The sequence below is a fragment of the Egretta garzetta genome, unplaced genomic scaffold (assembly GCF_000687185.1).
Source record: "Egretta garzetta isolate BGI_Z169 unplaced genomic scaffold, ASM68718v1 scaffold207, whole genome shotgun sequence".
Taxonomy (NCBI): Eukaryota; Metazoa; Chordata; class Aves; order Pelecaniformes; family Ardeidae; genus Egretta; species Egretta garzetta.
This window is the reverse complement of record NW_009260185.1, coordinates 1,163,620-1,175,279: the sequence shown is the minus strand read 5'-3', so window position 1 is coordinate 1,175,279 and position 11,660 is coordinate 1,163,620. Positions and strand designations below refer to the sequence as shown.

The 11,660-nt window shown below is 52.5% G+C and overlaps 1 protein-coding gene across 1 annotated transcript in view; it reads left to right on the top strand.

The window, feature by feature from the left end:
• ETS1 (ETS proto-oncogene 1, transcription factor) overlaps positions 1-11,660 on the top strand; it is a 21,059-nt gene that overhangs the window by 5,452 nt on the left and 3,947 nt on the right. Inside the window, 2 exon segments of the mRNA XM_035897461.1 lie at positions 1-117; positions 3,598-3,858. The exon segment at positions 1-117 is cut by the window's left edge and continues 24 nt beyond it. Of these exon segments, the coding sequence (XP_035753354.1) occupies positions 1-117; positions 3,598-3,858 (378 nt within the window).

Genomic DNA, 11,660 nt, shown 5'->3' with positions numbered 1-11,660 from the left:
ATCCCTCGGTCATCCTGCGTGACCCAGTCCAGACGGACTCCCTGCAGACAGACTACTTCACGATCAAGCAAGAAGTAGTAACGCCAGATAACATGTGCATGGGACGTGCCAGTCGAGGTAAAGTTGGGCATCTCCCAGGGTTTGCTGGGCTTCTTGCCACCTCTACCTATAGCAACATAAGCGCTGCCTTCCCCTCTGTAGGAGATGGACGTTGGGGGGACCAAGGCCATCAGGGCACTGCACAATGCCAGTAACGAAGCCACGTATCTTAGGAGCTTGAACTCCCAGATGGATTCCCTGATGGCTTTGAGCCCTCCCTGCCTTTCTGTCTGGGGAAAACATGAAGAAGGTCTTTCTTTGCTCTGCTCTGCTGTCTGGTTTTACAACGTCTGCAGAAACGTAGCATTTCTGGCTCTGTACTTTGATGTCAAACTTGAGTGAAACTGAAACAGGCTTTAAGGTAATTAGGGAGGACAGACTGCTGTGTGGTTGTAAAAATCTCGTTTTCCTGGGACACCAGGCAAAACTCCACAAATCCTTCATGAGTTCTCATCAGGAATTGCTGCCCAAGGCTCTGAAGGGTTTTACACTTGATGATCCGAAGTCTTTATCCATTGTGTCCATTGATTTTGATGGCTGTTTGCTTGAACTGATAATCTTTTCTGATGAACCCAAGCCCTGGGCTTTGTTAGGAGATGCAGTTGTCATGGGCTGAGTCAGTGACAGAGTCAAAGGACCCCCCGAATCCTTGTGCTACCACCCTACATCTCCAAAGAGTTATAGGTACATGATTCCTGTTTGAGATGATGGGATTTAAACACCTAAACATTTTTGAGGATCTGAGCCCAAGTGCCTTTTCAATTAATATTATTAAATTCTGAGCACATGGGGCCCAGATGCCCAAATACTTTGTAATTACATCACTTAATGCAAGGCTGAGGGATCTGTCTCACAGTATATATTCAAAGCAAAAGTTTAATCCATAGAGCTCAAAGTCACTTACAAAGGGGTATCATTATCTCCCGATTCCAGGTAGGGAACCTGAGGCATGGAGAAGAGATCTGACCTGCCTGGATCGCGCCCTGAATAGAATCCAGGTGTCCCCATGCCTAAAATTCATTATAGGAACGTGTTGCTGTGAGCCAGGTTTGATGTTGAGTATTTAAACCCATTCATCCAGCTACGAGAGCTGAAGATGTGCTGGCTCCCTGTGAAAGCCGGAGCCCCTTTGCAGGTCTGCATCGCATATGCGTTGCTCAGTGGAGCTCATTTTAAGTTTCTCATTCTTTTTTCCAAGCTGGGAGAGCTAATGACAGGAAAGTTATTATTTGTATTACTACCTCTGCTTCTGCTGCTGGCTGAGTGTGCGATACGTGAGAGGTGACTTGGGCGATATGGTGAGCCAAAAGGGCAGCAGTGTTATAATTTTAAGTAAACTCCTCTTGCTGGGGTGGTTTTTCTGGCTGTCTTTCATCAGTGTCTTTCCCTTTTCTTGACCTTTTCTTTAACATAGGTGATTTCGTAATAATTCTCACTGAAATGCGATAATTCGGGCATGCTTTTGCAATTGTACCTTGAGCCTCTTCTCACTGCCAAGCCTAAAAAGGCTCCAGGGGAGGGAAGAAAGAGCCCCTAACTCAGCATTGGGGACCAAGGGCCCCTGGTGTTAGCAAACACTCGAACACGCTGATTGCAATTGAAGAAATGCAACAGGCTACGGCCGTGCTTATGCTAACGCTACATTTCAGCCATGTAGAAGGGCCTTTGGGTGGCATTAATCCTCCCAGAGCGGTGTAAAGAAGCCTTGATATAAAGCAGAGCCCAGCTTATTTATATTTACGTACGTCTTTACCTTCCACTGCATTAAAAGCTTAGCCTGTTGCGAAGCCAAGCGCTTCAGCAGTGGGAAATTCAGGACGAAGGTTTTCCAGACAGTCGCCTTTTGTCTGTCTTTGTGTGGGCTTTAAGAGTTAATTTTGTGGTCCCATGGGAGTTGTTTCACTCTGCCTTATCAGTGAGGACGTCTGGTTGGGAAGTGTAGCTGACAAACTCTTAACAAGTTTCTCCTGAGTTAGGTACAAGGCGTGATTTTTCCAAAGGCTCACATTTAGGTCAAATTTCGGTGAATTTTCAATGAAACGACCCAAGTCACGTCTCCGACACTGCGGCTGTTCATGTGGCAGATTTTTAATTCCTTTTCTGAACGAGCTTGTGCCACAGGACTTCTCAGGGAAGTGGTTATGTGAATTAATGAACACGCACAAAGCGGTGTTGATTTTCCCCTTGCAGGATTCAGGAAGTGATTGAAGCGTATTCTGTGAAATTCTCAAAAAACTAAAAGAAAAAAAATAAAACTGAGTCTGAAGCATGGATGTTACCAGCAGAATCAAGCCAATTGATCCAACCTTCAAATGATTCTGGGCCAGCAATCAGGGCAGAGCCCGCGGTAGTTGAGTCTTTTCCGCAGCAAGTGCTCTTCAAACTACAACACAACAAATATTTGGGGGAGCGTGCCAGCGTCCTTCCACGTTCCTGTTCCCCTGTGATTTACTATCTGGGCCCAAGCTGTGGGTAGCTCTGCCAATGGAAATTTCTCCAGGAGTTCTTGCACAATCCCAGCAGCTGTTTTTAGCCCAGTTTGGGAAATTAGTGAACTTGAATGATCCTGTTACGCTCTTAGTTTGTCAGTAAAGAAGTTGAGCAATCGGCAGCGTACAGGAGATCAGAGAGAACAATTTCAGTTTGTTCTTTGGATCCTTTTTTAGCTCTCTGTTTTAAGTACAGAGGGTATACTTACGCTGTCTCTAGTGGGTGTAAAGCAGCATAGCACTGCTGAGGATCTGGCCTCTTGTGTTCTGGTCTTTACTAAAAATACCCCAGAGAGTAGCTTTGATACAGCCCAGCTGTGCTCACCTTACCAGAACTGGAAAAATAACTGAGCTCTCAGCCTTTTGCTCTCCTCCTCCATCAAATCTGCTGCTGTTTGGGGATTTGGGGGTGGAAGCTGGTTGTAACAGATGGCAATAAAAGGCTGCTGTATAGTTTTGCAGGAAACATCAAAAGTAAAGAAGCTGGGTGTCCAGTGCCCTTGAGTATGCCCGGGCGGTGTTTATATAGGGCTGGCAGATACAATATGGGACTTGCTGGAGGCCCGTACCTTTCAGCAGCAAGAGCAAGAGATCCTGGAGTGTCCATGTTTAGGCACCTGAACTGAACCTTGAATATCTGTCTCAAGTGGATTCTTCCTCAGCCATTGCCTTTTTGAAACAGAGGACAATTTCCAGTTAGCCCCAGTCATCAGTCTTGGGTAGAGAGTCAGGACTTTGGGGTTTTTCCCCTGACTTGCTCTGCCTTGCTCTACTGCCTGAACATCTCCAGGGCTCAGATAGTCCTGCTCTGAATTATAACAAAAGTATCCCAGTTTCAGGCCTGTACTTTTGAGTTTGTTTGGAGATGAGGCGTAGGGGGACAGCATCATTTGCCTGGTTGCCTTCTGCCCGCACAGCGGGCAGGTGAAGCATCCTTCTCCTGGCCATGGCAAGCTAGAGCATCCCCGTGCTGGCCAGGCACATCTCACACGCCCTTCCTTCTCGCCAGGTAAACTGGGTGGCCAGGACTCCTTCGAGAGCATAGAGAGCTACGACAGCTGCGACCGGCTGACGCAGTCCTGGAGCAGCCAGTCCTCCTTCCAGAGCCTGCAGCGCGTCCCCTCCTACGACAGCTTTGACTCGGAGGACTACCCCACTGCCCTGCCCAACCACAAGCCCAAGGGCACCTTCAAGGACTATGTTCGAGATCGGGCCGATATGAACAAGGACAAGCCTGTCATTCCTTTGCTCCTCAGGAAACCACCTCTCGGCTCAGCATCTTGGGTAGAGCCTCTCCATGGGTGGAGGGCAGAGCCTCCAGGGTCTCTGGGTTGCCCAATGTCTGTGTCTGTGAGTGAGGGGTTCTGGGGTGCCCCTGGGGGCAGCCACGTGCCTGCGGGCACCTGAGATCACTCAGCCCCCCCAGGGCTGCATGTCCTTCATGTGTGGGCACTCCAGACCTGGTGGAGGATGTAGGACCTGCCTGAGTGCAGGGTATTTGATGCCTCGTGTTTTCATTTATGCCTGGATGCCTCCTGCTTGGCTCTGGTAGGAACTGGTGTCTGGTTTGTATTGCTGAGAACAGAAGGTAGTAGAGACCCCTCGTTTCCCCCTCCAACACTTTTATGCAACGTGCTGGCCACTTGCATGTGGTTTCCTACCTTGGGTGGGAGCGGCTGCATTTCTGGCATTGCTGTGTGTGATGTGAAATGATCTTCTCCCCTTTTGGCATGGAGGAAGCACTTGGTTTTGCTCTTTACCTTGGTGCGAGGCAGGGATGGGATGGTGCCAAAGCAGACCCAAACATTTTCCATTCCCTGCTCTGGGAGAGTTGAGAAGGTGATAGGCCACGGAAACTCTGGCTTTTTATACTCAGCCCTCCAGCAATCTGGCATCTCCATGGAGAGAAACCTGGTGGGATGGGGCTTCCAGCTAAAATTGAGATAATCCTTTCCAGTCCTTCTGTGCCATTTCTTTTCCCTGTACTATAAGTAAAATTCTCAGGGTAGCCTCCTGCCAGTTCCCCTTTCCCTCGCACATACTGAGCTCTCCTGCCCCAGCTGGTAGCAGCTGTGGCCCGGAGGAGCCAAGCGGTGGAAATAGTTTGTGCAGATAAAGATCATCAAAAGGTTTAGAGCAGATCCTGAGGTGCGACTGTCCCTGAAATCTCCTCCCACGCACAGCTCATTTTAGGGCTGATATCGAGTTTTTTGTAAGGGGGGGAGAGATGCAGAGGGGAGGAGAGGTGGAGAGATAATTTTAGGAGCTATGTGTAAGAAAGGAAGTGGTTTGTTGCTATAGCTTTAGTTAGAAAGAAAGCTCAGCCCTGCCTGCTGAATGAGCTTGTTTCAACTGAGTCTATGCAAAATAAAAGTGTGCTTTGCTATTCCTGAATGGTTTTCGGCTGGGGGATGTGGTGGGGAGAGGCATGAGTGGTAGGAGGGGCTGTGCCCCGGGACACCGTCCTCCACCGCGCCACGGAAGTTGATGTTCCTAAGAAAAAGAGACCAGGGAGCACAACTTGCAATTTTTATTCCTATTTTCTCCTGATAACACCTTTCACTATGGCCCATGGAAGTGTTTTGGGTACCCAGTGCCTGGGCAGGAACTGTCGGTTGCTTTCTAACAGCTGGGGAAACTGAGGCACGGAGGCACTGGCAACACTAGGAGCTTTTCCAAGCTGGATGTTTCCCTCCCCGTTTGCTGTAGCTCATGGAAAAGAGCCGCCCCCGTAGAGAGGCGGCGTTCCCAGCTCCCTCCGTGAGCGAGGAGCTGAAGTCAGCGGCTGGACCCTGTGTTTTGCCAAGGAGTATTAGCACCCCAAAGAGTGTCCTTGGACTCGTGCCGCCAGGAAGGGGAGACTTCGGCTAATGCAACGCCAGAGCACACTTCCAAACGCTTTGCACGGCCTAACATTTTCCCTTGCCTCATTTCAAACCCCGTTTTGAGCCGGGAAAATAATCCCTTGGCCCAGGCGTTTCGGTGTGATCAATAAGTGGGAGCGCCTGGTTTTTTTTTCTTTTTTTTTGCATTGCTTCACTTGAGAAACTTTAAATGGGGAGAGCAAAATCAGAGCTTTCCAGAATCAGCAGTCACTTGGAAATCCTTGGACTGGAGCACTGCTTGCTTGCTCCAAAGGCTGCTAAGCAATAGTTCAGTTCTCAAACCGCCACAGCCTGCATTTACCATTGGGAATGATCTTTGGACAGATGATCTTTGCAGGCGTGTGACTCCAGAGATGTCCTCGGTCTCTTTTTAAAGCTTACTGACCTGTCAGCACCTTACTTTTTCTGTGCAAATGGAGCCCAGCATGGGTGCAAAGCGAAGCCAGGTTGCTGTGAAAACAGGTCACAGCGAGAGCAAGTGAGAACATGTTGCATTACAAACTGTAGGAGAACTCTCAAAACTGTTTTGTATTAGTGTATTTCTGCAAAAAAAAAAAAAAAAAAAAATCCAGGCTGGCCCCCGGGAAGTGCTGGATCTCTTTTTTGGGCCAGCTGAACCAGGAGTGTGGGGACTATCAGGGAGAACTCCTAGGTCCTTCTTTTTTTGCTTTGCTTTACATTACTTTTACTTTACTCAGGGGAGGAAGTGCTGTCTCACAGCTAGAGCAGAGGAACTTAAAGTCTGGGCTCTGTTTGCAGCTCTGATGAGGAGGTGGAGCCTCCAAAAGAGCAGAGCAGGGGATTACCAGCCCAGGGGCGCGAAGCGGCAGGGACCCCTGCTTTCCCTTGCTCGCTCAGGTGATGCCTCCAGCACGTGTCCAACACCAGTCACCCACCAGTGGAGCACCCAGCAGACACGCCATGGTGTGCACCTTCTAGGGCTGGAAGGGTGAAGCCTGGGAGATCACGTCCTTCATCTTCAGGGTTCTCTGAGCTGGCTTTAAGAACTTGACAATATTGTTCAGGTTTTGTTACCAAGGGCCTGTTTTGCCCGTGGCCCAGGGAGGTGGCACAGTGCTTTATCGCAGCCGCGGCAGATCTCTGATGGTATCTGCCTTAGGAGACGCATGCTTTGGTGAGAAGGTGCATTTTGGCGGAAGCTCCGTTTGCGTTTGATGTGTTCTTCACCCAGCTTGCAAGCAGCTTTTCAAAGCTGCGTTATCTGCCCCCACATCTTGACCTAATTTAACAAGTTGCCATGGTTGCTCAGATAGAGGTTGATGCAATTTTCTTATCTTTTTTGAAGGAGAAATGTAACTGCTCAGGAGTTGGTGAACTTCAGTTTCCATAGCTGCAGGGAGGGCCAGTTCTGGACACCTCTGGTTTCGGGGCCAGCTCTCTCCAAGCTTGGCCAGCTTGAGTCTTACATTAAGCCAAATTTTTATTTTTTTTTGACATGACCTAGGAAATGGAGACAGAATGCATCTGTTAAATTTAGGCGAGTGGTGTGTCAGGAGGCGTCTTCTGCAGGCAGATGTGCTAAACCTCACGTTGGCTTAGCTGAGCTCAGTTTAAGCTCCCTCGTTCATGCAGTGTTTGGTGTGGGCGGGCAGCTCATGCTAGGTGCACGCTGGCACACGGGCACAGACCCCTCCGTACCTGAGCCCAGCTGGGCTAAATCCAGCACAGCTTTGCCTCCGTGCCCCCTGCAGCCCTGCCCGGGGCTGTGCCGTGGCTGGATCCTGCGAGCCGCTGCCTCCAGCAGGTACCATGGCCACCAGCATCCTTCGTGAGACCTGACGCCACGTGGATAAATGTGGACGGTCTGTAGCAGAGAAGTGTGTAACCCATGCAGAGGGCAGGTGGCGTGGGTCTGACCGCACTGGTCTTTGGCCTTTCTGCCCTATATTTATTTTTCCACTACTCTGACCTACTTGTGCCGCTGCCTTCCTGGCGTTGTAGGTCCAGTGGAGGTTCAGACCCTCCCTCTGCCCCTGTGGTTGGCGATAGCCGCTCAAGGCTGAATTGTTTTCAGCTTTTCTCGAGCGCCCCAAAGCACCTGCGTGGGTTTACAGCCAAGATGTTGTGCTTGTTTGCTTTGTGGCAATGTAGGACCTCAGCATCGTCTGTGCAGGCCGGGGCTTTCCATCTCGAGGTGTTGGCTGCGTTGCCACACCGCCGGAGCTGCGATGTGCCGCGCTGCTGCTCCACGTAGCTGAACAGACAGAGCAGGGCCATTCCCCTCATGTTTGAGAGGCAAAAGGAGGAAAGAGGGACAATAACGGTGAAGTGAGCGCACGCCAAACCTCAATCCCTCATCTGCAAGGCTGGTTTTGCATTGGTCATACTGTCCTTTCTTACGGACCTGGTTAGGAAGTTGCTGATGCCTTTATAGACAATCATCTCAGCACCTAAAGAGTTAATGCCCCCTTCCCAGCTAATATCACACATGACCTGAGTGTCTCAGCGACAGATTGATGATATCTTCATTATCATGCTGCCCTTAAAGAAGACAGAAAGTAGCACAGGGAATAGCTGACCTCTCACAGATGCTATCTCACCCCAGCACCCAGGAGCGCTTCTGTCTACCCGGGCCAGATCCAGCCCTGCTCCTCGCTATCAGCATTCGCAGCACCACATTGATAGGGCCTAAATTTGCCTGCTAAACCCATCTGCCCTGTCCAAATCATTGTGGTGCAGAGCCTGAAGCCTTCTACAAGGCTCCGTTTCTGAGCGATGCTTATCTGTGACACAGAAGTGAAAGCACGCAGCTGCTGTTTTGCAAGAAAGTCGTGTCGGTGCCAAAGAAAGTGGGTCTCTTTCAAGAGAGCTTGTGTGCTGCTTCCCCTCCCCTTCTTGTTGCCTGTGCTGCTGGCCTGAGGCTTCCACCAGCGGGCTCCCCGGACGTGCTGTGGTCATCGGCATCTGAAAATCTGCCAGCGGCTGCCTTCCCGGCCCCTCTCCCACCACGGTCCGGTGACCTGGCTGTCCTTGACATCCAGAGTCTGTGCAGTAGCTTTCCTAGAAACATCAGCACCCCTCCTGCCTGCTTGCCTGCACTCCTGGAGAAGTGTGCCTGCACGGGCCCCCGTAGCCACTAATATCATGGGGAATCTGGAGATGCAGTCGGCTGCCCCAGCAACCAGAAGCATCACAACAGCACCTCCAGCCCCTCTGCCGTGCAGGGGTTGATGTTAGCTTGCTCATGCTGGGCCATACCTTGGAGGGTGACTTCAAGCCAGCGGCTCCTGCCTCGGGTGCAGAGCTCTGGAGCATGCGCTCAGCAGCCCTTTGCGCCTCCGCAAGGTGGGGGAGCTCAAGGGTGGGGCGCGGGGCTGGTTCAGTGGCTCCTGCTCCACCTGCCAGACATGTGCAAATGACAGTGAAATCAGCCCCACGCAACGCTGCCCAACCGTGACGGCAGCTCAGCTCTCAGCAGAGCCGCTGCAGCCGCCAGCAGCCGTTCCTCAGCAGCTCGGAGGCGACGGCAAAGCAGCGACTGTGGCTTAGTCCCTCCTTCGAGCAACGAGCTGGAGCGTTGCACGGCAGCTCTTGGCCTGCAGGACCACCTTCAGGGGGAGATGTGAAGCTCACGAAACCCCTTGTGCTTTGCCAGATGCCTTGAGAGTGAGACCAGTCCTCCCAGCACGATCTTCCTCGAAACAGAGGAGATGCATCAGGAAAGCCGAACTAGCCCAGAGTGGCCCGCCTGGCTGCTCTCCTGCCTGTAAGCCTGGCCTAAAGCGCATGGCTCCCCAAGGAAGGGGCTTTCTGGGTCCTTCCCTGCTCTTTTCACGCCTCCTCTTTGGAGATGCTTCCATCCGAGCTCCACCGCTGCCCTCCCGCCCGTGCAAAGCCAGCACTTTGCGGTGGCGTGACTACCTGAGCTGGGCAAGAGCTGGGGAGGAGGCGGTTGGGCTTGGTCTAACGAGGGAGCGATGGGGATGAGCTTTGCTGTCCCTGACCCCAATGCAGCAGGGGGGGAATTGGGGACCTCTAGCACCACAGTGTCATCGAAGAGGCCTCGGGGAGGGCGGGCACGTGAGGGAGGCAAAGGCTGTTTTGGAGATGTTGCTATGCCCAATTGTTTTGTTGGGTTGGAACCACAAACCACAGAGCGAAAAGCATAGGTGCGCCGCCTTTTTTTTCTTTTCAGTAGGGATTTTTTTTTTTCTTCTTTTCTTGTTGTTTGAAAGAAGGAAAACAAAACAGAGGCCGTTGAGAGGGTGGGGGTGTGAAACCGTCTCGAGAGAGAGTGGGGGTGATGTGTTTCGGGCCATGCCTTCCTGGGTACCTGCTGTCTGCCCCAGCCGGGTCGTACCATCGTCACCTCGCCAGTGAAAGTGGCTGTCGTGCATATTTTGGTTTCAAACCCCTCCAGAGCCACTGAGTAGGAAGGTGGTAGGGGACCTCCAGTCCCAACCAAGGGAGGATGGCACGGGGATGGCTTGGCACCAAAACCGTTGCTCTGGGGACACCCATGGGTGCCATGAGACGACTGGTGCCGAGGAGGCACCGCTCAGCCAGCGGTGCCCGCTGTAGCAGCCGGCTGTCATCCGGCTTAAGAGGCATATTTTCCCCCTGACGCGGGAGAATTCCTGCGGTGTGACACTCCCCGCTGAAGGACCCCGTTCAGAGTCACCGAGGCCAGACAGGGCCCCCATTGTGGCCCCGTTGGGCCGGCGAGCCCCTCCGGCGGGCACTATTCTTAGCAGCCTCTGCGGGGGCTGGAGGTCACGGCGGGGCGGGAGGACATCCCACCACCCTTTGAGTCCTCGCCTTGTTTTTTGTGGAGCAGGGGCTGCCCCCATTCCCCAGCCAGGGCTGGGCTTGCTCTGGATGTGTGCGGCAGGATCAGCACCATAAAAGGTGGCTTGTGTCCCTCCCCACCACGCTTGGGGCCGCATCCAAAAAAAGGCTGCAAGAACACTCCAATGGTGGTTGGTTTTGGAGATAACCAAGGCAACAGCAAGCGTGATGGGGTACATCCGCTGAGCTGTACCGGCCTTGGGGCAGTCGGTGCGGCTGTGTCTGCTTGTACCATGAAGCGATCTCGACCAGGCGTCACAGTGGGGATTTCCAGCCCCGGCTGGGGACAAGCAGAAGGGTTGAAGCAGAAGGGATGGAAAATGGGCGCTGCTCCCAGCTCCTGCGGGGGTGGAGGGTTGGGGTGTGGAGACAAGCCCGGCAGCTTCACGCTTGCCCTGATAGCTTTGGGGACGTGATGTCGGGGGGGGTGGCATCTCTGCATGAGCCAAGGGTCACCTTGAAATCCTTTTGGGCATTGGGGAAAATCACCCCCTGCTCTTTGCTGGTCTGCAGAGCGGGCAGAAGCAGCTCATTTCTGAAGATAGCCATCCTGGCATTCATTACAGCCACCAGATGCATGGACCTCCTGCAGCCCTTCCCTGATCATTTCGCCTTCCTTCCCTGTGATCTCCCCAGAGCTGTTTTTGGGCATGCAGGCTCAGGCATGTGCTGGGGTTTGGTTCCTGCCACCTCGCCCGCTTTGCTGACATTTCGGAGTCGTGCCCCAGTGGCAGCGGCACATCTGCAGGGCCTCCGCTGCCTTCCCCTCTGGCAGGGCGTGTGTTTATAGGAGCTGAGACATGCCTGCGAGCCCTGCAGTAAACACATTCTTGCCATAATTGCTTGTCCAACACGGAGGAATTTGGGGTTTTATGCGTGTCCTGCAGGCAGCTCAGAATAGACCTTGGGAATCCCTGTTTCAAGGATGACACTGCTTCCTTCAAAATCCCAAAATACCCGGCACAGTGGCACCCGGCACAGAGGCAGGAGACTTACCCCACGTGCTGGAGAGAGGGCGAGAAATTGCTGGGTTTCCCGACACCTCTCCATGCCAGCTGGCAGCCGAGCCACGAGCACCAAGCGTGAACTGAGCCGGCCGCTTGGCTCGGGGTTGATGGCACTCGAACCTTGACAGGCAGAACCAGGGTGGCCCAGGGGTATTTTGAGGGCAGTTGCTTACCCAAGAACCTGGCGTCTAGGTGATGGGTTTCCATCCGTCTTATTTTGGGGAAGGAATAAAAAAAATTCCTTGTTCTTTGGTCAGGAGGGAGAGAAATCAAGGCGAGGTGATGAACCTGGTCTTGCTTCACTCTTGTCTCCTAGGACTGTTTCTCTGTTAACCTGACTTGGGTGTTGGATGCTCTCTGTATGTGTGTAG